At 37.3% G+C, this 24473-nt stretch overlaps 2 protein-coding genes across 5 annotated transcripts; one reads left to right on the plus strand and one right to left on the minus strand.

The window, feature by feature from the left end:
* Positions 1–228: 228 nt before the first annotated feature.
* Positions 229–19694, minus strand: zc3h7a (zinc finger CCCH-type containing 7A). 2 transcript variants are annotated; one of them, XM_019082947.2, is made up of 23 exons: positions 19552–19694; positions 17156–17261; positions 16807–16846; positions 16520–16717; positions 13114–13272; positions 12956–13036; positions 12736–12789; positions 12621–12660; positions 11347–11642; positions 11017–11260; positions 9758–9795; positions 9500–9671; positions 9227–9385; positions 8938–9143; positions 8506–8606; positions 6125–6306; positions 5972–6042; positions 5755–5891; positions 5350–5455; positions 5116–5224; positions 2138–2268; positions 1205–1368; positions 229–1117 (listed from the first exon to the last, which is right to left on the minus strand). In XM_019082947.2, the coding sequence occupies exons 2-23, from the start codon at positions 17221–17223 to the stop codon at positions 928–930; spliced, it is 2946 nt and encodes a 981-aa protein (XP_018938492.1). In that variant the 5' UTR covers positions 17224–17261; positions 19552–19694; the 3' UTR covers positions 229–927. The 2 variants fall into 2 exon arrangements, with proteins under 2 accessions (XP_018938492.1, XP_018938493.1); XM_019082948.2 differs by lacking the exon at positions 19552–19694 and adding an exon at positions 19344–19482.
* LOC109065967 (phospholipase A2-like) lies at positions 7604–23544 on the plus strand. 3 transcript variants are annotated; one of them, XM_019082950.2, is made up of 5 exons: positions 7604–7870; positions 20813–20991; positions 22069–22237; positions 22708–22814; positions 23237–23544. In XM_019082950.2, the coding sequence occupies exons 2-5, from the start codon at positions 20955–20957 to the stop codon at positions 23383–23385; spliced, it is 462 nt and encodes a 153-aa protein (XP_018938495.1). In that variant the 5' UTR covers positions 7604–7870; positions 20813–20954; the 3' UTR covers positions 23386–23544. The 3 variants fall into 3 exon arrangements, with proteins under 3 accessions (XP_018938495.1, XP_018938496.1, XP_042576817.1); XM_019082951.2 differs by having other exon boundaries at positions 20816–20991; XM_042720883.1 differs by lacking the exon at positions 7604–7870 and having other exon boundaries at positions 19737–20991.
* The last annotated feature ends 929 nt before the right edge of the window (positions 23545–24473 follow it).

The following is a 24473-nucleotide window of genomic DNA, read 5'->3' on the forward strand; positions in this document are numbered from 1 at the left end:
TTTAAAATTCAATTTATTCCTGTGATGCAAGGCTGAAAGTTCAGCATCACGTAATCCTTCAGAAATCATTCTAATATGAATTATTTGAAATCATTGGTAACATTATTTTACTGTCACGTGACTGCTTTGATTAACTAAACATATAGTCACTAGCATATACCAGTTTCATTAGATCAAATAAGCACTTAAATTCAAATAAAATAATAATTTCACGGAATGCACAGCAGATCCAAGCCATAATGCATTTATTAAAATACAGAGATGCAGCTGGCAGGTGTTCGCCTCTTCTGTGTCTCCTCCTAGTGGATAAAACACGTCTTGACATAATTCGCCAACAGTATGCCAGTTCCTCTTTTCAATTTTCATTTAATACACTTATGGCAGTTATACCCTATAGCTTTGCTTTCAGGAACTATGGAAACTGAAAAGATGACGACTTTATTGTGTATACGCAGGTCCATATAGAACACCAACAGGCATTAACACAGCAAGCACACAACATAGTAATTCGCTGTGGATGTAGAACAACAGAGATTCAGGACCCAACATTCCGAAACAAATCGCAGTTAAGAAAAAAAAGGTGGGAATGACACGGGAATCTCAGATGCGCTATTTCTTGCCCTACATATACTGGACTTCAGCTTTGGGTTTCACGAGCAAAAGCCAGTTCCTGAAAGGTGATCGCTGTTTGCTATTTAATAAAAGAAACATAAAAGGCGATGGTGCGTTTATTTTTTAACCGGTGCTAAAAGCAACAAAGCCGTGATTACTCTGAACACAAGGCCAGCTCTGTGCTTTCCGTGAAAACCCAGAAGAAGGATGTCCTCCTCCTCCAAAGAGCCACACCACGCTCGCCCGATTCAATACTGAACTCAAGCCATCAGTTCCAGAACACCCTGCATTAACAGATTCAGACTTATTAAAACATTACTTAATATCTTTAAGCAGAAAACTATATTTGCCAAAGTCATTATCATTTGGTGCTATCAAGTGATCTTTTCTGGCTTTGGCAAGTTTCATCAAAAGGAATTCTCTTCTGTCCTTCCATTCCTTCAGCTCCTCATCTCCATGTGCCAGCTTACAAAGCTCCTCCTCCGTGCAGGTGCCCTTCAGGAACCTGGAGCGAATCGAAACCAATCCGTTAGCGACAACTGTTAACCGTTAATGAGATATGAGTAGCGTTACACATTAGCGCTAGACTGACCGTTCGCAAACTCTGAAGGTTCCTGTGGGGAAGCGATACTGCCAGCAGTTCTGATCGTCTTCAGAGTTGAACACTCGTTCTTTGTGCTTCTCGGAGGTGATATGCTGCTGCCACTGCTTATCACTGTTGCAGTTCTTCCCACACAACCAGCAATGGTTGCCAGCCTGATGAAACAGCATTCAGACGTTATGAAGAATGGATTCATGAAACAATCACTTGAGGAGTTCAGTCACTTTCAGATCGCAAATTTCTGAATCACATTTTTTTATAACGAATTCTATTAGTCATTAAAAACGCTTATTCATGAACATTCAAATAAAGATGAAAACTTCTTAAAATGGCGATGTACTACATAATGTAGCAAATGTCTTGCTGTAATGTACTTGTAAAGTCCTACTTAGGTAAAAGATTTGCTCATGAATATTAATTGCATTTTGTGACATTTGGCCCAGTAGGCCAAACTCCCTGCCTGAAATACAGATGTTGAGTGTGTGCTAATCAGTTGGTGAACTAACATGATTCATGAATATTTATAAAGTTACGACACAATGCTCCCAATAAGGTTACCAGGCAATTCCAGTATGACACAATTAGTATTTCGCTCAGTATACTCTACCTCATCCATTTTAGATACAGGACGTGTTTAGGGTTTAAACAGCTAGAGGGAGCACAACGTACTGGAACACATTGCAGACGTCGAGATAAATTTTTAAGCTGATCTATTTTTACTTGAAACATCAAACTGAAAATAGAGAGACGCAGCAGAACAGAGAAAAACATGCAAACGTGAGATAAAAGAACGTTGAGTGTATGTGCCGTTTTGCAATTTCCTTCCCTACATGTACAGGACACTCCAAGATAGAGCAAGGTTGTGTCAGAGTAAGACGAGCGTGATGATGTGTGGAAATATGGATGCTGCTCAAGTTTCCATACCACTTCCTCAGCATAGTCCGTGGGCATATGAATCTGTTTGCCATTGTCTCGGGTGGCGCTGCTGCTCTCCTCGCTCCAGCCCGGCTTCTGAGACTGCAGCCACATTTCATACAGCTGCTCCATGTCTGCAACTACATACACACAAACATAAACAAAAGGGATGTATGATAAATCCATCATACATCAGTACCTGTAAGTTCAGAATGATCTATATTTTGCCATCCATGATCAGGTAATCCATCTTCTCTGATGGTTTTTCAAAGCAAAATTGGATCAGATCACAATAATCCAGATACAGTTTTTCAGATTACCAAATCTGGATTACTACTGCTCTATGAAGCCTCTAAAGTGGCACGGTGATGGGAAAAATACGAGATCCTGCATTCAACTGCATTCACACAAGAAACTTTGCATTCGCTCACAAATAACTACTTTTGACTGGTTCATCGCTGATGATTGTGCAAATGTATGTGTGTGTGCATATTACATATTACAAATGTTGTATTTTTCAACCAGTTTAAAAGTTTTAGTACATTTCTGTTCCTGAAATCCACCCCTTCTATTAGGATCAGTATAATCCTCATGTTTTTTGGATCAAACTTATCCCAAATGTTACAATAAAGTTTTGAACACAAACTGAATATTTGATCCAGATCAAAACCAAGATTGGATTTTGTGATCTAATGTGTTTTCAGAATCCTTTTTTCCCAAGATTTGAACCCATCCGACAGCTGAAATCTAAACTGAATTACTTGTGAACTACTGGCAATGGATGATTATACGAGTCAATCTTTTGAAGTATTTTAGAACTTAAGGCATAAGCCTAGTCCCAGACTAAAATGTCTGTCTGAGCTGTTTTGTCTCAAGATGCACAACAGTAATGTTTTTTTTTTTTTTCTAATAAAGTTTGTTAAAGATAATTAAATGTCCTAATTGAACTATGGCCTAAACCTGGCTTAGTCTAAGCCCTGACTAGCCGCTTTTCCACTGTCGGGCCTGTGCGAGCCAGGGCTTAAAACGGGCCGGGCAGGGTTAATAGCCTCGACCAGTAGCACGAGTCCAAAATAGCGCTGCATTTCCACCGTCGGGCCAGAAGCTCCGCTGCGCGTCACTAAAACCCACCCTTTACACGCCTCTCAGGAACAACGTCATGCAATCCAATCGTTTCACCAACAAAGAGAAGTTATCAGAAAACTAATCAGAAATAAATCACTGGAACTAGCGCGATCACAAAACAAACACGATAACAGCAGCATTTTGTTTGCATGCTTTGTTAAATATTCAAATTCAAAAGCATCAATGCTTTACTATATGTCAAGGGTGTCAAACTCAGTTCCTGGTCACAGTGCTGCACAGTTTAGATATAACCCTAATTAAACACACCTGATCCAGCTAATCTAATCATTTAGGGTTATTTGAAAACTACATGATATGTGTGCTGGAGCAGGGTTAGAACTAAACTCTGCAGGGCTACGGCCCTCCAGGAACTGAGTTTGACACCTCTGCTATAAGTGATACATTGAGCATAATGAATTAATTTATCAGGCTTGAAAATTTGTCACAGAAATAAATGCATTTCTATTTTATTTATTTATTTTTAACGCAGAAGCGGTATGAAAATAGCCTGCTTATTCAGTCGAGACTGTTTCTGTTTTATCACATTTAAAATGAATGATAATTTCTCTATTTTTATAAAAGCTCCCGAACAAAAACCATTATTATATTTTTATGACATAGGCTACGTGGAGCTAAACTGTCAAGACGAGACTTATGAAAGATAAAATATGTTACTACACGATTGTGATAGAGAATAAGAAGCTGACATCTGATTTCTTCAAGCGGTAGTGTTTACCCATGTTTACTATGGTAACGTTAATACCTAGCGTGCATATTCTTTTGCATCGCTTATAAATATTTCTGCCTTTTATGGTGATTATAATCCACATCGGATAGGATCGAGTTATTTCAAACACTCGCTGCTGACTGAAAGTGAGTTTTGAGCTCAACTTATTTTAAAAAATGTTTAATGCTGGTGTTTCAGCTGTTAACTTTATGAAATGATCCGCGGCGCTGACGCTCTCCAGACGCGGAGAAACTCCGCCTTTGTTCATAACCACTCCTCTAGCCCCAGCTGGCCCGCTTTGGCCCAAGGTTTTCATTGGGCCAAAAAACCCTGGCCGTTGGCCCCGAGGAAGCCCCGACGAGGCACGATCAAGCCCCGGAAGTGACAGTGGAAACGCGACTGGCCCTGGCATGCCCGCTTAAAGCCCGACAGTGGAAATGCGGCTATTGTGAAACCAGGCCAATATTTAGACTTAAAAAAAAAAAAAAAAAAAAAAAAATGCTGTTCTTTTGAACTCAACTTACGGTTTCCACAAACATCTTAAGCAGCACAGCTGTTTTCAAGAGTGATAAGATATGTTTCTTGTGCAGTAAATCAGCATATTAGAATGATTTCTGAAGGATCATGTGAAAATTCAGCTTTGCATCACAGGACTTAAGTTTAAAATAACATTTAAATTAAAATAGAAAATCGAAATTTTAATAATATTCCACAACTTTACAGTTTTTACTGTATTTTTGATTAAAAAAAAAACAAAAAAAAACACAGCCTTGGTGACCATAAAAGACTTCTTTCATAAACACTATGAAATCTTAATGACCACAAGCTAGAACAGTAGTGTATGTATAAGCTCACAGCCATTGGGCTGTTGGTTAATATTGACTGATGCCAACAGAACAGGAAAGTTGTTTAGGAGGAAGAGCAAGTTAGATTATATTTATTAAACATTACTTTAAACAAACAAGCATAGTACATAATAATAATGCTCACTGTACTGATTGTTGTCATCTGAAAACAATGACAAATAAAGCTAAACTAAAGCAAAACTTAAACACTGAACAACGATTCAGACTGAACAGAATGTATAGATTGTCCCTAAAATGTTGTCATGCACTCAAATGCAAAGTGAACTTACTATTGTTATCTTTCATGAAGGTCCATAGATCTCTCTCCTCCGTGCTGTGAGCAAAGGAGCAGTTTCCAATGTACTGACACTTTTTGCCAGCTGCCACATGCAAACAAATCTGCAAACATGCAGGAAAATAAATTATTCAAGAGACAATGGTGATATTTATGAACCATTAATTTCTGCTTGTATTCAAAACAATGGCCAGTTTTTTTTAGCATGAAATAAAAATATTACACTTACTTCAAACTGAGCAGGAATAGGCTTTTTGGTTGGGAGACATCGAACTGTAGTCCACTTTTTCCGTTCAATAGAACTAACCAGAACCACCCGTCTCTCTTTAGACCAACTGGTCAACAGATGGGACAAATTATTAGATATTATCAGAATGCTACACTTAAAAATCGCATGTTCTGTCAATTTATTTAAATGGCATGACTATTTCTACCATGACACAAAGGGACATTTTTGAAGAATTTACTGGTCATTTTCACTTGTAAAATGAAAGTGGATTCAAGTTCTTCTATTCACTTTCATAACCACTTCTCCTTTAGTGTTCCACGAAAAAAAGGTTGTGTGGGTTTGATACAAAATTAGAGTAAATGACGACACGATTTTCATTTTTGGATGCATTTGAGCTGGACTCACGGATGCCGGGCCTTTGCACTGCAGTACTTCTTGTTTTTGTCTGGCTCGCTGACTTGGCCGTTCCTCCAACACTGAGCACATACAAACTGCATCTTCAGGTTAGCTGGACCAAATCTGCGCAGGGCCGGTGGGAGCTCCTATGGGATTGGCAGAATAATGTCACAAGACATCTCTCACAGGTATATACTCTCTATCAGTATGCATGTATAAATTCTACCTGAGCATGAACAGCAGCATCCATATTCCAATATTTCTGTGACTCCTGGACAATACCTTCATGTGTGATACCTGAAACAGACCAACACAACAGTTAAGCGTTTCCTGTCAGCCTTCATGTCAGATAATGTATGAGTCCTGAGCAGCAGCTCACCTTTTTCACTCTGCATCATCCATACTTTGAGCTCGATGAGGCTGTGGGCATAAAAGCAGAAATCCTCTCGCTGGCAGCCATACCGCACCTCATGCCTACACAGATCCATCTGGCAATGAGGGAAGTATGGACGGATTTTGGAGTACCTGATTGTTTTGTCCCTTAAATAGTGAACAAGGCACCTGAGAAATAAAGTGTTAAGTGTTAATTTTACATTACTAAAAAAAAGTCTTACCTAGGGCCAGGCAATATAGACTTTAAATATGGGCAAAAAAAAAAAAATTGCAAATGTCATCACTACATGGCTCTGTAGAAAGATTTATGCAAAAATAATTGTCTCAATAAAAAGAATGACTGCTAAATTCAGGTCAGGTGACAAGGCTGCTAGTCACTTCGAAAAGACGCGCTAGCTGAGAGGAGTTTCGTCTAAAGGAGTTTCACAAAGCTGACTAAAACTGATTGAGGATGGATAATTTCAACGACCTTGATGAACCTGTGATATCGTAAAAGGAAAAAAAGCTGAAATTTTTTCAACGAAACCTTGCTAAAGCAGCATGTTATAGTGGTGAGTGTAAAGCTCCCTGTATTGCGTGTAATCACTACAACAAAGTTTGTCAGGCGTCTACATTGTCAGCCGAGGAGATTACAAAGATTACCCGAGTGTTATCTGCTTTTGCCAAAAAACGACTGTTGGAGTTATCTGCTTTTGCTAAAACACTAACTTTTAATATATATATGTCAAAAGACAAATGCAGAAGGAGAAATGTCGAGGAAAACAAGCCCTCAACCGATGGAACAACAGGAGATTGTTTTTAGAATAAGAAGAATAATTAAACTTATGCGAAAACAGGAAGATTTGAATAAGAAAATTATGAGAATGCTGAAAAAAATGATTGAATTGATAAACTTTAATTTGGAGTTGCAATCTCTCGCAATGATATTAGAGCTTTAAGATTGCAAACAGCCACCACAAAACCTGTAAAGTCTTAAAAGGCAGAAATGAGATATATATTCTGTTAGAGTTTGCTCAACAGTTAAAACTGCCAGGTATGTATGCTTTTTGCTAACTGTATGATGAGTGTACAAGAAAGAGCATTTTGCAACAGCGTTACAGAATGGACCTTCTTTCTTTAAGCTTTGTATTGTGATATGTTTTATCTTATCTTAAGAGAAATGATGCTATTCAAAATAGAAAAACTTACTTTAAATAGCCTACGCCTTAAGATGGTGTAATTGTTTAGATTAAAACTAGAGATAGATTAACTTGCTTGAATGAAAAAGATGCTGCAGTTACTTCATCTGAACCTGTGCCACTGAAAGGTTGTAACTAGGTGAAGGCTCATGCTTCCTGTAACTATGGCAACCTAGATACTTGTGTGTGTGCGCGCACGTGTCGGTGAGTGTGTTCACCAAAAGAGGAACTCGGAAGAGAGAGACGTGTTGGGTTGTGTGACTATAAAACTTGGGGGTTAGATCACATTTACTGCTGCAATTCGGGGTGAAGACTTTACGTTATTTACTTTTATTATTATTTGCTTAGGAGTTCTTGTTTTAATAAAGCGAAACCATTTCCTATGGTGATGTGTTAAACTTCTTTAAAACAAGTCTCTGAGTAATTTATTAAGAGTAAAGTTATCATTTTATTCCTGAACCTGCATTACGAAGTTCCACAGCAGCAAAGACTCAACTGAGCTGATCTGGACTCTGGTGGGAAGAAGCCTCTATTGCATCTGACACATAACAGAGGTAAGATGCGATGTTTATATACTGCATTTGCTTGTGGGAAACAAAAATGTGAATAGAGGGTTTATATATATATACTTTAGCCAGAATAAATATACAACTATATATTAAAAAAAAACATACTTTCAATTAATTTTGTAAGTTACCTGTATTTTTTGTTTTTTTTTTTGCTCTGAAATGGCTTTAATTGGTGAGAAACCATCACATACTTAAATTACCAAACTTTTAAAAGCTTAATAAAATGTAACAATAATAGATCATTTTATTTTAACTTTGATTATAAAGAAAAACTGTTTGAGTTAGTATTTTTATTCTTAACAGCTTATTACTATTTTATGACATCTAAGTACATTATAATAAACAAAAATTATTATTTGTATTAATAATTGATCTTTTTAATAGAACATTATTTACTGAAATAGCTTGTGGAATCAGTCTTCGTCGTAAGACTCTCATACAAGTCATGACAATGTGTGGGTGTGACGCTGACCTACTGACACAACAAAAAGACACTGAATATTTCGCCCAGCCCTGATCTGGCCAGATATAGTCATTAATTCAGACCAACGAAATTCACTGCAAAGCATCAATCTGCACATTTAGTGTCTGGACATGTCTCCACAAGAAGAGATGCTTACTTCTTTTCCTCAAACACATGCTTTGTCACTGGGTGAGAGCATAGACCGGGGATGTCCTTATTGGTTTTGCTGATTATTCGGGGTTTGTGATCAAAGCACACCTACAGACCAAGTCACACATGTTAGGTATTTATACAGCTTCTTTAAACTTTAAACCAACACAAATATCAGCAATGACAAAAAAACAAACAAAAAACAAACAAACAGAGAAACGAAAAATCCATTCCTTTAAAAACCGGTCATTCCAGTTCAATGATGGAATGAGAAGGTGTGTTAAAGACACAGTCAGCTGCTAAAAACTAATCTATAACAGGAAAAAGAGCTTACTCATAAACTTGATTTATTTTAGTCAGCTGACCTTCACGTGTTTCATGGATTAGTTATTAATTCCAGCTACAATAAGCAAGCCATTCAAACAATGGCACACTTTACCTCACAGAGGAACATAAATATCCCATGGTGCTCCTGTAAGATTTTGGGCACTGTCAAATTGATCTTAGGTTTAAACCCATGAGGATCACACAGATTTTCCCTGCAGATGAAGCCTTTGCGTTCTAGCGTCCACACGTCAATTTCCTCTTGGCAATAAGCAAAGGTACAATGGCCAAGATACCTGCATTCTTGTCCCATCGCCACATCTATAAAGCAGATTTTTTGAGTATTTTAGTAAATCTGTGACACCATAAAATAAACCCAACTTAAAGGAGATCACTGCAATTACCTTTGCAAATATAATAAGGCCCCATGTACTGGTTTTTAGTTGGTCTTGGGCGAATAAGCTTCCATGTTATAAGTTCAGAATGTTTGGTTCTTCCCAAAAGCAAATCTTTTTTGCATTTGTGGTCCTCCGGATGGTAAGCATAATCCAGCACTCCAGGTCCTGTAAATACAATCAGGAGACAAAGAAAATTATGTAAAACCACAATGTTTGCATCGTTAAACGTCATACACTGGAATCGCTGCCTAGCAACATTCCTGCATGACTGCCGCTTACCAGTTTTAATGTAGCAAGAGGAACAGGCCTGTTTGAATTCATGGGTATCAGCAAGTGGGTTCTTGGCAAGGTCTAGCTGCGGTGGATAATCCTGCATAAATGTCCCATCGGATGTGCAGAAACCCATGCCGATGGGTGGAATGGTTGGCACTGACATGTCGCTATTACTCAGCTGAAAAAGCAAACAACAGATTAACCAAACAGCAGAGCTGAATGTTCAGGAAAATGTTTATCATATTGATGTAAATTAACTCTTACCGGCATAAAACGATGCTGGCTAAATGGTTTATCTGGTCCTTAAAATTTAAAAAACAAAAACAAAAACAGAAATAAGAAAAAAAAAAAAAAAAAAAAAAAAGAAAACATTTAAGCCCCTTTCACACTGAACGTTGGTGCCGGAAAATTGCCGGATTGCCTTCTGTGTGAACGCAAACACATCCCAGGATTGATTCAAGGAACAATCCCTGGTTGGGGACCTAGTAACGATGCCGGGTTCAGTCCCGGAACGAGCTCTGTGCGAACAAAAGTCAGAACCAATGCCGTAAAGGGTGTAGCGTAGTGATGACACACGTTATCATGCGACTCTTTTACCAGGTGTTTTGAAGGCAGATCAATGTTTACGACGAAAAAATGTGCGCAAACTGTAATGAAGTAGAGATCAGTTAGATCCTCACTATCCCCGCTGAAGCTGAGATCGTTTGCCAGCTTAAGTGAAAGGTAACGTGCCTAGTGCTTTCGACTCGTACATCACACGTCACATCCTGATGTCACGTGTCATTATGCACACACAAATTCTGGGAAATCACTGGCAGTGTGAATGAACCAAAATCTAACGACCTGGGAACAACTGCCGGGACACATTACCCGTGTATTATCTGGAATTTCAGTGTGAAAGGGGCTATAGTAGCAGCAGGGTCCCAAACTAACATTTGTCAAGAGCCAAATTTGATAATTACATTTAAAAAGCACTACACAGCACAACATAGCATCTACAATATAATACATTATTAAAGTTTCAGTGAATGACACAATGACCCATGCAATTCATCACTAATATTCCAAGAAATGTGTTCAATAACGTCACACTGCTGGGTAATATGGCTGGTACATTATCTTAATTCACTCAGCATTTTTAGGTGAGGCAAATGGCAAATTTTGGACCCTGGTTGCAAGTATGTTGAGACAGCTAAAGTCCAAAGTATACTTCTGTATTGATACATCCACTTGTAGTGTATGTGTACAGCTTTTTTAACATGTACGCCATTTGAGAACATGTGGAGAGGCGCTCGACACATATACACTAAAAAGTTACATTTTTGTCCACTGCACTTTTTCTCTGCCATTAAAATGTCTTTGTACTATTTTATACTAGATTTCAACACGGCCATCTATTGTTGTTGCGTCTCCAGTAGTTCATTGAATAGGTGAATATTGCATTACACTCACTGTATGCATCCCCTAGCATATGTACAAAAACCAAAGTATACTTTGGGATTAAGATGAGATGAGCAACGCACCTGTCGTAGACTCTGAAATTGACAAACTATCCAATGAATCCAGAGGTGATGAAAATGTGTCCAGGCCAAGAGAATACGATGAAATTGGCTTGTGATACAATGCGGGCAAACTAACTGTGCACTGTGGAGAGATACTCAAAAACGGATGGCCCAAGTGGGAAGGCATGAGCAAAGAACTCTGTATCGAACTACTGACGGCAATACTGGTTGGTAAAGGAATAGGTCCCTCCACTGTGGGAATATCCTGGGTGAAAAGAAAAGACAAACATTAACATGATCTCTTGTATGCATTCAAAACACAAGCAGAAATGTGGTCCTCCTCAAGCTTACCAAAGAAGACTCAGGAGGACTTGCTCTGTCCAACAGCTCATCCAGATCATCCCCGATAATATCTGTATCATAGTCCAAGCGGGTGTCTGGTACTGTGTAAGAGTCATTAGGCCTGGTTCCATTAACCAGAGGCATATGTATGGGCATGGGAACAGGCTCTGGATTATTGGTCTCAACCGGGACGACCGATGGTGAGATGACACCGACAAGAGGCTTAGACTCTACTTCTTCCATCTCGCTTACTGTAGAACACACTGGTACCGGGCCGCCCACACCCTCCATATACTGGCCCACTTCTACGGAGACAAGGAGGCATTAATGAGCTGACTTATTTAAAGATGTATTATATACATTGTAGGGCTGGGTGATGTCTATCAAATTGTCATCGGACAATGTCTAAAGTGAAACATCGCGATGGACGATGACGTCGGGGAGGGGGAATGTTTGGCATCAGAAGTGTCCACACACATCATCCATGTGCAGCCCAAACACCCACGATCTGACCAACATGTTCTAGCCTATTTAATATAATTTAATTTAAAAAATAATAATTCGCATTTTGTTTCGAAATGTTTTTTTTGTGGGCGAGGTCATGGGGAATCACGATGTCGTCTTAACATCATGATGTCTGTCAGCCATCAGCAACGGATGATGGCATCGTCTATCAGACCAACCCTAAAACATTAGCGTTCAGAAGTCTGTAAGATTTTTTCAAATGCTTTTGAAAGAAGCCTCTTACCAAGGCTGTATTTATTTGATCAAAAATACAGTAAAAACAGCAAAATTGTTAAATATTACAAAATAAAATCAATGTAATTTATTTCTGTGGTTGCAAAGCTGAATTTTCAGCAGCCATTATTCCAGTCTTAAAGGGGTCATATGATGCGATTTAAATTTTTTCTTTCTCTTTGGAGTGTTACAAGCTCTTGGTGAATAAAGAAGATCTGTGAAGTTGCAAAGACTAAAGTCTCAAATCCAAAGAGATATTCTTTACAAAATTTAAGAGTTAACCACTCCTACCTAAAACGGCTCGTTCTAACATGCCCCCAACATGTCTACATCACCGAGGATGAGGACTGTTTCCTGGGAGAGTAGCCTACAATGCCGGTGTCTGTTTCTATAAAGTGGGGCAAATATTTCAAATATCAACATCGTTTGGCAAAATTCACTTAGTGCACCTTTAACTTCCTTTTTTATTGATTTTTTTTAAATTATGGACACCTACACTTTTAAACAGTAATATACATTACTCATGGTAGTATACACTGACTTACCCATTTCAATATCCTCTACGGAGGCAGAGCTCGGAGAATGCTGTTAAAAAATAAAGCAGCTCAGTAGGGTTGCTGAAATGAATTATTTTAAACAAACACATATCCAGCATCTTACCTTATCATTACCCGCTCCTGACAAACTTGAACAGGGCAAAACATTTAAGGCAGGCTGATTTCAGGAAGAAAAAAGAAAAAAGACTGGTCAGGGACAAATAATTACAGATTATGAGCTTTATTTTCCCTGGCACACTTAGAACCAATTATTCTAAATAAATACTTTTTTTCCCCAATTAGCTAGAAAGTAGACGCATCCCTATTTATTTTTTATTTTTTACCTTGCTTCTGACATAAGCCTTACGGATTTTCAATCCCAACATTTTGGCAAGCTCCTGGGTCATTTCAATCACACGAGTATCCTGCAAGGCAAATGAAATATGAAGAACCAAGGAATGCAAAAAGGACTGATTAAAAGCTAAAAGTAAAGTGCTCTGACCTGAGGCACTGCCATGGAGCATTTAGCAACCACCTCGTAAGCCTCTTGATGTCTTCCCATTTCTTTTAGGCATCGAGCTTTCCGGTAAAGTGCTCTATAGTTGCTTTCATTGAGTTGAAGAGCTTTTTCAGAGTCCTCTAGAGCTTGATCGTGCAGTCCCTGCATCAATAACCACAAACACATCACAGTGAATTAAACAACCGATGTAAGCGGTCATCAAACACTGCTTACTTGTATAATTCCATTCAAAAGCTTGGGTTTTACTATTTTTGGAAGCATTCTCTTATGCTCAGCAAGGCTGCATCAGGGTTTCCCATACATTGATTTATTTGTGGCGGCCTGCCACAATATCCACGTTGACCACCACAAATAACCACCGCCCCCTGCCATCAGCTCCCGCGTCTCACACACACGAGCGCGAATTTAGCACTATATTTTGCAACTTTCAGACCCTTTTAGCAACTTTTTCCATAAAAGGTACATACTGACAAACCTAGTGACTTTTTTATAGAGGTGTCACGATGTACCGGTATTGATGATAACCGTGATATTCAAACCAACAATTATCGATATCATGTTAATTTAGTGTGTGACGATATACCGGCATTAGCGATAACCACAATATTTAAAATGAACAGTTCTCTTATGATAACAACACATGTAAATACTCCAGCGCCAGTACCTGGTTGAGCTCCCAGGTGGCAGTATTGTGCCTTAACGCTGACACCTGTCACACAAGACGACGACGCAGTGCTTGCAGCTACTCTGAGGAGAGCCGGGTTCGTCAGAGTAAGTTGTCATTATTTTACTAGTCAAAGAATGGGAAATGTTATATTAACCTGTTAACAGCGGTTTTCTGTGTTCATATATTTAAGTAAAGGGTGATTATTTTAATAAGTACTGCGTTTTCTTTACTCGTCTTATTTTTGTATTTGCAATCATTATGGCCTGTGTGTGATAACACTTTATTTCTTTGTTCAAATCTACTAACAGTTACATGATTAAAACTGATCTTGAAAAACTGAGCGACCACATTGCTACATTAAACTGTAAAATGTTAAGTTGGTTGCAGTGCCATGAACTTAATGCCTCATCTGCAGTCATTCTTCGATAAGGTTCATTAGTTATAATATATAATAAATAAATAATAATGAACATTATTTCCACAGCATTTATTAATCTTAGTTCATGTTAATTTCAGCATATACTAATGCATTATTAAAATCACAAGTTGTGTTTGTAAACATTAATGCACTGTGTGAACTAACATGAACGACTCTATTTTTAATAACATTAACAAAGATTAAAATAAATTGTGTAATAAATGTATTGTTCATTGTTCATTCATGTTAGTTAATACATTAATGTTAACAAATGACATCTTATTGTAAAGTGTTACCATTAATATTTATTCATCATACTGCTGAACTTGACAGTATTTTCTCTCTTGTTATTTCATAGGAGCTTCAAAGAAGATGGAGAAAGACATATCATTATTCACATCCTTTATCAGTGTCCTTATGTTCGTTGGGTGAAAAAGAAAACCTCAGTAAACAAAGTAAAAAATAATTTGACTGATATCTTTTCCACCTCCAAGGTTTCTGTAGATATCTCAATATATCGATATTGTGAATTCTTATGGCCACAATAACCGTGATAGGAAAAATATAATATCTTGACAGGCCTACTGCAATATATTTTAAAATTTAATTTATTCTTGAGTTGGTAAAGCTGAATTTTCAGCACCATTACTCCAGTCTTCAGAGTCATATGATCTAGAGGTGCACGATAAATATCGGCCGATAATTAATGCTTATCTCGTAGGGATGGCTTGATACCATAATTTTGGCTTCGGTACTATACCAGAAAGTAATACCTCGGTATCGATACTAAATCGATACCACGGGTAGCAAATAACCAGCCTCAAAAAATAAGTGAACTGAAAACACTATTAAAAATAAAAATAAAAATGGAGGATAATAAAAGTGAATTATCATCATTTATAGTATTTAACAATCTTGGTTAATGTTTGGTATGTGTTTAATGCATAAAGTAATGTTTACATACTAAACATGTATTAGTAGCCTACATTTATCTTTTATAAATAATCATTGACCTAGATATATAAGTGCTGTAATGCTGTTGATGAGTTATAACAATTTTTTTTTTTTTCAAGTGTTATTCTAACAGTCAAAGTAATATTCAAACTCACGTTATTATTTCTCTCTCCCTCAGAATGTTTTTTAGATTTCAGACTCAGATAGGCAAAGAAAAAGCTTAAAATATAAATCTCTCTCTCTGTCTCTCTTGGCTGCTTCATGTTAGCGGTCAACAATGTGGCAGAAACTTTCCCTTCATATTATTGATACTAAAATTAATATAGCAAAACTGCCAAAATGTGACTAAAATGTCACTGGTTCTAGCGTCACATGTCTGAGCTTTCCTGTTTACTGTGTTACATCTTATGTTTGTGCGTTGATCAGTTGTGAATAAAAGTTCAAATTAAGTCTGAATTTATGAATGATGCACTAACCTGTCAATCTCTTAATTCTCTGAAAAATCAGGATGAGCACACGATTGAGCAAGTTAGCAAGATTTGATGTGCTGAATCCTGTGGTCAGTTCGTTCACCTTTATCATCTGTTTTGTATGTAAAGTAATGCCATATTTCACTTCTACTGCTCTCTGGATTTATTAGTTGCGGGCGCGTTAATAGAGTTTCATCTGTTTGATCCGTTACGTTGTTCTTCAGGTTTACTGGTTTTGCATCAATTTGGGAAGCACTGCTTCCTACAGGTGAACTTCGGAACAGCAGCGCATGAAATACCGAATTGAACAAAATTATGATATGGTACCGTTTGAAATATAATAGATACCGGTATTTTTCCAGTACCGGTATACCGCACATCCCTATTATCTCGTCAGTAAAGCCGGATATCTAATCAGCTGTAAATTCCATCAGGCGCGTGATTGCACATAGAGCAGCTGTTACTACACAGAGCCATTGTTAACTGACAAGCTGCGCAAATCAACGCTGATAATGATCACGCACCTGATGGAATTTCCCGCTGATTAGATATCCGGCTTTACTGACAAGATGAGCATTAATTATCGGCCGATATTTATCGTGCACCCCTAATATGATCCATCAGAAATCATTCTGATATGCTGATTTGATGCTCAAGAAACATTTCTTATTGCTATCAATGTTTAAAAACTGCTTAATATTTTTTGTGGAAACTGTGATACATGCTTGTAGGACCCTTCAATTAATAAAAAGTTGAAAGAACAACATTTGAAATAGAAAATTTTTGTAAAATTATAAATCCCTTTGCGGTCATTTTTGATAAATTTAATGCATCCTTGCTGAATAAAAGTTGCACATCCATTTGAATGCGGATTCTTACAATGTTCAAGTAGGATGCAGCACGGTTCGCATAAAGCTTCTCTTTCAGGTCTTGAGAGATGATGATGTCCTCTGATTCTGCATACTCCGCTATGTTTAAGGCCTCTGTGTATAATTCAACAGATCGCGTCCATTCGCCTTCAAGGAACACGTCATTTCCCTCACCAAACAGATTCCTCACCAAACTCTGGATGAACACCTAGAGGAACGAATCGATTCATAATATAAACATATAATCCACAACTTGTGTTCAGTGCTGGATTGATTGTGAGTGGAAACCACACATACCTCATACTGCTCTTGAGGGCCAGGAAAAGGCAGGGTAGACCTACGATTAAGAAAACAATTTGAACCCATTAAAACACAAGTGCAAAGGACGTGAGCGATGACAGATTTGTGGGGAAACATGTCATGAATTAGTGAGGTTGGGTGACAAAGCAGTGTCTAATTTGCATTCCTGAAAATGTTTGAACTGCAACCAAATTCTTTTCATAGGACAGAAATAAAACATAAGTGGATGAAGTCAGTCTGAAACTATTTATCTGTTTCCCTCTATGACACAAACTAAAGCCACTTGAGTCATCTCTTCATGATCAAAACTTGCTGATGTTTACAGGTTTACATACGGAACACTTACTGAATGAACTGCAAGCCCTTCTGAATGTCCTGCCACCGGCTGCTTCGGTCCTGGCCTGTGGCTGACATCTTCCTATTCGCGTGTAGGACTTTACTGCTGTCAACACCTATGATTTATACAAATATATAGGCCTCCAGAAATCAGACAGACACATTGACTTGACACAGATTTTCCTAAGTATCACATATTGACACGTGTCATATTGCGAAATAGGAATAGGAAAGTACTGGAAAAGTATTTGTGTTCTGCTCTCTGTAATTATTTTTTTTTTTTTAAAGCAATGTTTTCTCAACAGTGATGGGATGCTCGACTTTTATATGCGCAACCTGGTTCTTCAGAACAGTTCGTTTCAAAGAACCAATTCGGCGATTGAACCAGGGTTCCTACACATTTTCCATCCAAAATTCCATACTTCTCCAGACTCAAATTACCAAACCTCTCAGTAGATTTTCAGACCATATTTAACAAATGGTTCAGAGGGAATTCTTTTCAGCTTTATATTTGGTATAGTCACATGTAAATATTTATATCTTCTCTTATTGATTTTCTCAAAGTGCATACAGAGCCCCTAAAAAAACCCCACAGACTTTTGCACGCACACAAGAAACTTTTTCGTGCCTTCAAGAAAATATTGACATGTGCATGGGAAATTTTTTGTGCTTACGCATTACAATTTCTAGTTTTATATATACTATAACTTATTTCCTTTGTGTGTCACTGCTGTCTTACTATGAAGAAAATGAGAACATGTATGCACATGAATTAATAGAGATATCTTTTCTCAAAATGTGGCTTTCTTTAGGGTACTTACCTCTAATATCAAGGCCTAATGTCTAATTTAATGCATCCTTCGTGGAGGCGGAGAAACAATGACATGAAATGGGCTGATGGCAAAACAGCTGTGTGCATTATCCTATTTGCCAAGTTCAAGGGTGAAAAAAAAAAAAACTGTACTGTAAAAGTGTTCAAAATGTGGCTCTATTTAGGGCAGTATGTCATATTTCAAGGCCTTAAGTCTGCTTTAACGCATAGTCTACTCTGTGGTGGCCAAAAAAATAAATAAATAAAACTCAAAATGGGCTGATGGTGCACTAAGTGGCCCAGTTTGCATCACCCTATATACTAAGTTTATTGGTTTCTCATGCACACACAAAAGTCTGTATATTTTTTGCAAAGATCCTTTTAGAGGCTCTATAATACAGTGCTAAGAACATCCTCAGAAGAAACCCAAGATGCTTATTCAATCAGTTGTGTTTGACAATCACTAAAGTATCACTAAACAGTTGCCATGAAAACACAGTTCTTATATAAGTATATTTTCATTAAATTCTTAGTTTTCTAATATAGAACACTACATATGGGCAAAAGACTGGAAATGCAAATATTTTTTCCCCATACTTTTTCAATGACTCAAATCAAATTCCATATATTTCCAAACTGCGTAGGAACCCTGTTGAACGATGACGCAAAAACATTACATATTATACGCTCAAATACACATTTGATAACACACGGTACTGATTATCTGATCTTTTGTTAGTTTCTTGCAACAATAATTTAACTTAGACAAACCCAAGTAACTTAAATCTAAATATAAAGTATTTAAAAATGTAAAAATGTTGAAATTAATTCACATATATGGACTATTCTAAAAAAAGGTTCCATCCATCGGTTCTCGGCCTATTAACTTACAAGCCCGACTCACTTCAGGGATTTGGCGAGAAGTCGTTCTGTTCGGTTTTGCAAACGGATTTATTAAAGTCATCCAGCTGAAAAGAACGATCCACTCCCAAACCGGACACCGCTGTATTGCATTTCTGACAACACGCGGTAAAACCAGTAAGGAGTACAGTATAAAATAACATACTTCCTTAACTTTGGTCCCCTTGGCGGCCGTCAAGGGAAAATCACCGAAAAGTGGCGTCTCATATCGGTTGATGTAACTTAACGTTAGCCAGAGAAACTTCTCGAATAGTTCTTAAAGAAAGAGATAAAGAAACGCAAACTTTGTCTCAAACTGAAGTGAGCCGGGGTGCCTAGCGTTTGTTTGAACGGACACTCGACGCACTGTCTACAAAGCCAGCTCGCTCGTTATTGAAACACAGACACTGTATAGCCAAATATTTTCACAAACTGCCTATGCCAGTGGGCTTTTTTTATGCTGCAAGATTGGTATCAAGACTCTGACCTGTTTATCCGTGAAACCAGGAACACGTAGGTCTTGTGTGCGAGACAAATGGTTGGTCAAGCAAACTCTTGTGTGAACAGTCGCTAGGTAAACTAGCATGATAGCATTTTTACCGCGCACCTCTGCCCACCCACATCAGTTTAACAGCGACCACGCGAGCATATGTACGCGGAAAAATGTATGTGCTACTACCCTAAAACACACTCACCTGAAGTAGATCAGTGTTCAGCGGGGGAGAGAGCGCTCCATACAATCGCTAATGTTTTAATGTGTTCGTCAGTCCTGTGTCTTCTGTGGGCAACGTGATCTTCGTGACGTGATGTCTTGTTCACTTTTTCAGTAAGTGGCTGAAGATGGTTACAGCGCCCTCTTCAGACGTACTCGAAAACACCTGCGGTCGTTGTCAAACTGATGGCATGCTTAAATATACAATTGTATATATATTTTCTCTATGGGATTTTAACATTAATTTAACTTGCAATTAAGTAACTATGTACATATGTAAATACAATAGGCATATTCTTTAACAGTGAAATGAACAACAGTAAATTAATGCGTCTTGTTTGACGTTGAATAGGCTAATAGTAGCTATTACTGTGTTATTGCTATGCACATTAAAGTAGTGCAAAAAAAAAAAAAATTCAAATACAAGTAAAACACCTGTAAAACAAAATAAAACAAAGAAATATTCCTAAAAATGTCTTCTTATTCCACAAATTGCTTCTGCAGTCAGTGGTCTATTTTTATGGTTTTTTTAAACTTGCCTCTGCTTTGAAAAATAAAATGGATATTGAATCTGCCTTTTGCACAAATTACCCAATAAAGAATGCATTGGAATCAATAGTTTTATGATGTTGACCTTGTATTCTAATGTATTTTTCAAAATTGGCCAAATGTGAGAGTTGCAAGTTAATGCAAGTTCATCTGAATGTGAATCGTTTTTTTTTTTCAATAACACATGGATGATGAATTTCTTGGATGAACGTTCTATTCTGGAATGTAATGCTTTTCATGCCGTTTTAAAGCAGTTTTCAATATATACTGTCGTAAGTACTTCCTCAAATTTCTATGCAATGCTAAAAGTGGAAATTATGTCAATGTGTTGACATTTAAAAATGTTTAACTCTCATCTTTTTTTTTTTCCAAACAGTAAATCAACACAGATTAACCGATTACTTGGAATAAGTTTTGCAAGTTTTGTTTTTTTTTACTTTGAAAAAAATTGAGTGTATAAAGTCTAAATCAGTTTATGAATAGTTCATTTACAGATGCAGGAGAGAGTAAATAGTGGCATGCTGGCGTGTTCGATCATGACCTCCCAGTTGGCAGCTTATCCAGCTCAAGCTGTTTGTATGGAAAAGCCAACCAGCCATCATAGGGCGGTCCCGAGTTGAACACCCAAGCAGTCATCAGAGGGGGTACATTATCCAACATTCCCAGACTTTAACTTTTAATGTAATTTTAACCAGCAGCCTCCAGGAGAGAGAGAGTGTGCGTGGATTACAGTAGGATTGATGTCCTGAGATTATTCAGCATCTAAATAAAACCCAGCACTGAGGAACTCAGTTTATCTGACACTGAGCAGAGACTGGACTGTTACCTGTGAGCACAATGACTGCGCTGTTTCACACATTCCTGCTATTTACAGGTGAGGCTGCTCACATCTCATTTAACTATTCATTCTCACACTGCTTTCTTATATCACATCCACATTTATTATTAAATAAGTTAGACTGGGTTGCTACTAGACACAGTGTTTGTGTGTGTGTGTGTGTGTGTGTGTGTGTGCGTGCGTGTGTGTGTGTGTGTGTGTGTGTGTGTGTGTGTTTGTGTGAATAGGCTATATATAGTTAATTTATATAATTTTTTATTTAAAAAAACAATTACAAATATTTGTCAATAGGTACTTTGAGTAATGCATTTATTATTATTATTATAAATACATTTATTTTTAAAATGCATGCATTTAGTAGCTTTTAACAATTATTTGAAATGCTTTAAAAAACTTTTTGACAATATATAATCAAACTATGAATAAGTTTATTTTAAAGTTTAAACCTAAGCTTGCTTTTTTTATTATTAATAATAATATTTATGTAACTGAGGGCAGAGAGGGAAGAAATAGGCTGAAAAAAAAACTTTTTGAAAATATTTTCACTGAGAAATTGCAACAAAGAAATGGCAAGTATACAATATTAAACATAATATTTTGAAGTAGAAAGACTGATTTTTTTGCAAAACAAATTTTTGAGCACATCATTTTATTTACACCTTAGAAAAAGATTTTTTACAGCGGTAAAAAAAAATTAAAAAAAATGAAAAAGCAGATCATAAAAAAAATATGCTTATGTTACGACTAAGAGTAAATCACTTGTCATTTAGACCCTTAAGAAATCCCACACAACTGGAATCTAACACTTCACCAGTGGAATCTGACACTGCACTGGTGAAAAAATGGCCCTATTCTTTCAAGTGGAAACTCTGGACAATAGATTTGAAGTTGTTTCATAAGTCTTACAGACAGTTTCAATAAATGACTATAAATGTAAAATTTTGGGGGATATGGTAACATAACATCATAGCTTTATATATGAGACTATGGGAAAGTGTTTTAAAAGTATATAGCAGAAAATGTTGAATGTCTACTATATGAATAAATATAAATGTAAAGAAAAATTGGTTACATTTTAATCAACCCCTGCGTTCACCGTTTTACTCTTTTCAGTCAGTATGGCTTCCCTGCAGCCACAGAGGTCTTCACGGAGCAAAAGGGGTTTGCTGGAACTAGCTGGCATGATCAAGTGCAGCACGGGACGATCAGCTTTAAGTTACGTAAAGTATGGATGTTACTGTGGTCTTGGGGGTAAAGGGTGGCCCCGAGACAGAGCAGACTGGTAAGACACCACATCACTTACAAATACCTGGTTAGATTTGCTCTTATTAAATTTACCCCATGCATCTTGGTCAAAGTATGTCCATTTCTGTGGCATTCCCTCAGACATCCGGAAAGGGCTTACACCCAGCTCTCCCACACACAAAATTACAATTTCCCTTAACCACAGTTATTGCCACTCCCAGTCAAAGAGCTCTTTGGGAGTGGACAGCGGGTTGAACACAAATAACTGCTGATATTATTACATCACATTCTACCGAGGGATTGCTCAATCTAATCTTACAGAGTCAGCAGTTTATCTGGCTGACATTTTCAGCGGCCCTCCATTTATGAGATCACGTTGTATTTCTGCAAGTCTTCTTGAATTATATGTTACATAATGAGAAAACAATTCAAAACCAGACAGAACTGGGCTAGGTCCTCTGTGCCATTTCATTACAGATAATCTCAAGGTCATTTGTTCTTTTTTAGGTGTTGCCACAAACATGACTGCTGTTATGAGGATGCAGAATTTGCAGGCTGTCAGACGAAAACGGACAGGTATCAGTGGACGTGTGAAGAAGAGGAGGCTGACTGTGGTATGATGTGTTATTTAGATATTAAACCGGCATATTTACATTCTTTTTGAATCACATTTTACATTATAAAAGCCTGGGGTCAAAATAGGAAAGAAAAAAGTCAGTAAAGCTTAGGGGAAAGTGAACTTGTGGAAAAATATGACTATGAACGTTTTGTTTGGACTTTTCCTTGAGCTTCAAGAAGTAGTAGTAATACAGGCTATGTATTATAACAGATGGAAGACTTCAGGCTAAAAAGAGGCAGTGTTTTTAACCAAACCAAAAGATATTTTAGCACCATAACATGCTATAGGAAACACGGTATATTGTTGAAGAAGCATAAAGTGATGGTTTTAATGCATGGTTAAAATATGGTTTCCTTCACTGTATGCAAACTACTCATTTTACACAGCCAACAATTTACATTTATGTCTTCAACGCAGACAAGCTTAATGACAGATGTGCGAAAATCCTTTGCCGGTGTGACAGGGAAGCAGCCAGATGCTTTCGAGAGGCACCATACAACCAAAAATATGCTCTGTGGCCAGATTTCCTCTGTGGATATGTTCATCCTACCTGCAACATCTACTAATGTCATTTACTAAACATTTGGTAGACAAATCTTTTTGAGCTTGTATTGTATGTTTGATGTTTATTACAGACTTTATTCTGTTCAAATGATTTCCATTTTCTACATATTTTGTATTTTATATTTGCATAGCTGGCTTTCAAAAGTGAATGGATTAAAATATGTGCAAAATAATCACAGTATTGCTCATTTTTTAGATATGGCTATATTCAGTCATGACATCAGAGCGTTTTCTGAATGGCACTGCAGGGGAGCGTGGGGCTAGTTATTTATTTATTAAAGTGAATGTGTCAAAAACAATTAGTAGAGTACTGTCAGGACCTCTGCATGCAGACACAATACACAAAATAGCTGTAACACATACAGGATTGGCACTTCCTGAGAAACACTGTGCCTTTGATGTTCTGATTGTATGGACCATTTGGTTCACACCTTTACAGACAGAAGAAGTTTATTGCATCTGGGGCACAGTCAACTTAAATGAATCTGATGTTCACACCATCTTATAAATGCAACTGACATAATCTTTCAATAGTCCATTTACTGGCTTTTTTAATCAAAATTCACTCAAAAATAATAATTATTTGTTTATGCCAAAATAATAAGTTTATTATAAAATATCAAAATGTTATCAAACATCAAACTACAGCCCTGGTAAGATGAAAGAATGAATGAATGAATGATCACAGATTTCATATCGGTTGTGCACTTTACAGACAACAGGCAACACTTCACTTAACCGGGGGGCCAGGGCCAAATAGGGGGCCTCAAACTTCCATAGTGTGCTTAAAGCAACTGTAAGTTTTTTATTATTATTATTTAAATATTTATAATTATTTTTTTTATTTTTTTTTAAATCAGTTTCAAAATCATTCTGATGATACACTGACTCATAATAAGGCCAATATTGTTGGTTTCTTTCCCACACTCTGCCCCAAACGTATGTTGGAGTATGTAAGTCTGGTAAGCGTGTACAGGCATGCTGATTTACTGCAGCAACCAATACACATCTACAGTGATCCAAAACAGTAATATATCAACAACATGGAATTAGATTTAACTGTTGGGGGCTCCAAAGTCGCAAAAAACAC

The sequence above is a fragment of the Cyprinus carpio genome, chromosome A3 (genome assembly GCF_018340385.1).
Source record: "Cyprinus carpio isolate SPL01 chromosome A3, ASM1834038v1, whole genome shotgun sequence".
NCBI classification, from domain to species: Eukaryota; Metazoa; Chordata; class Actinopteri; order Cypriniformes; family Cyprinidae; genus Cyprinus; species Cyprinus carpio.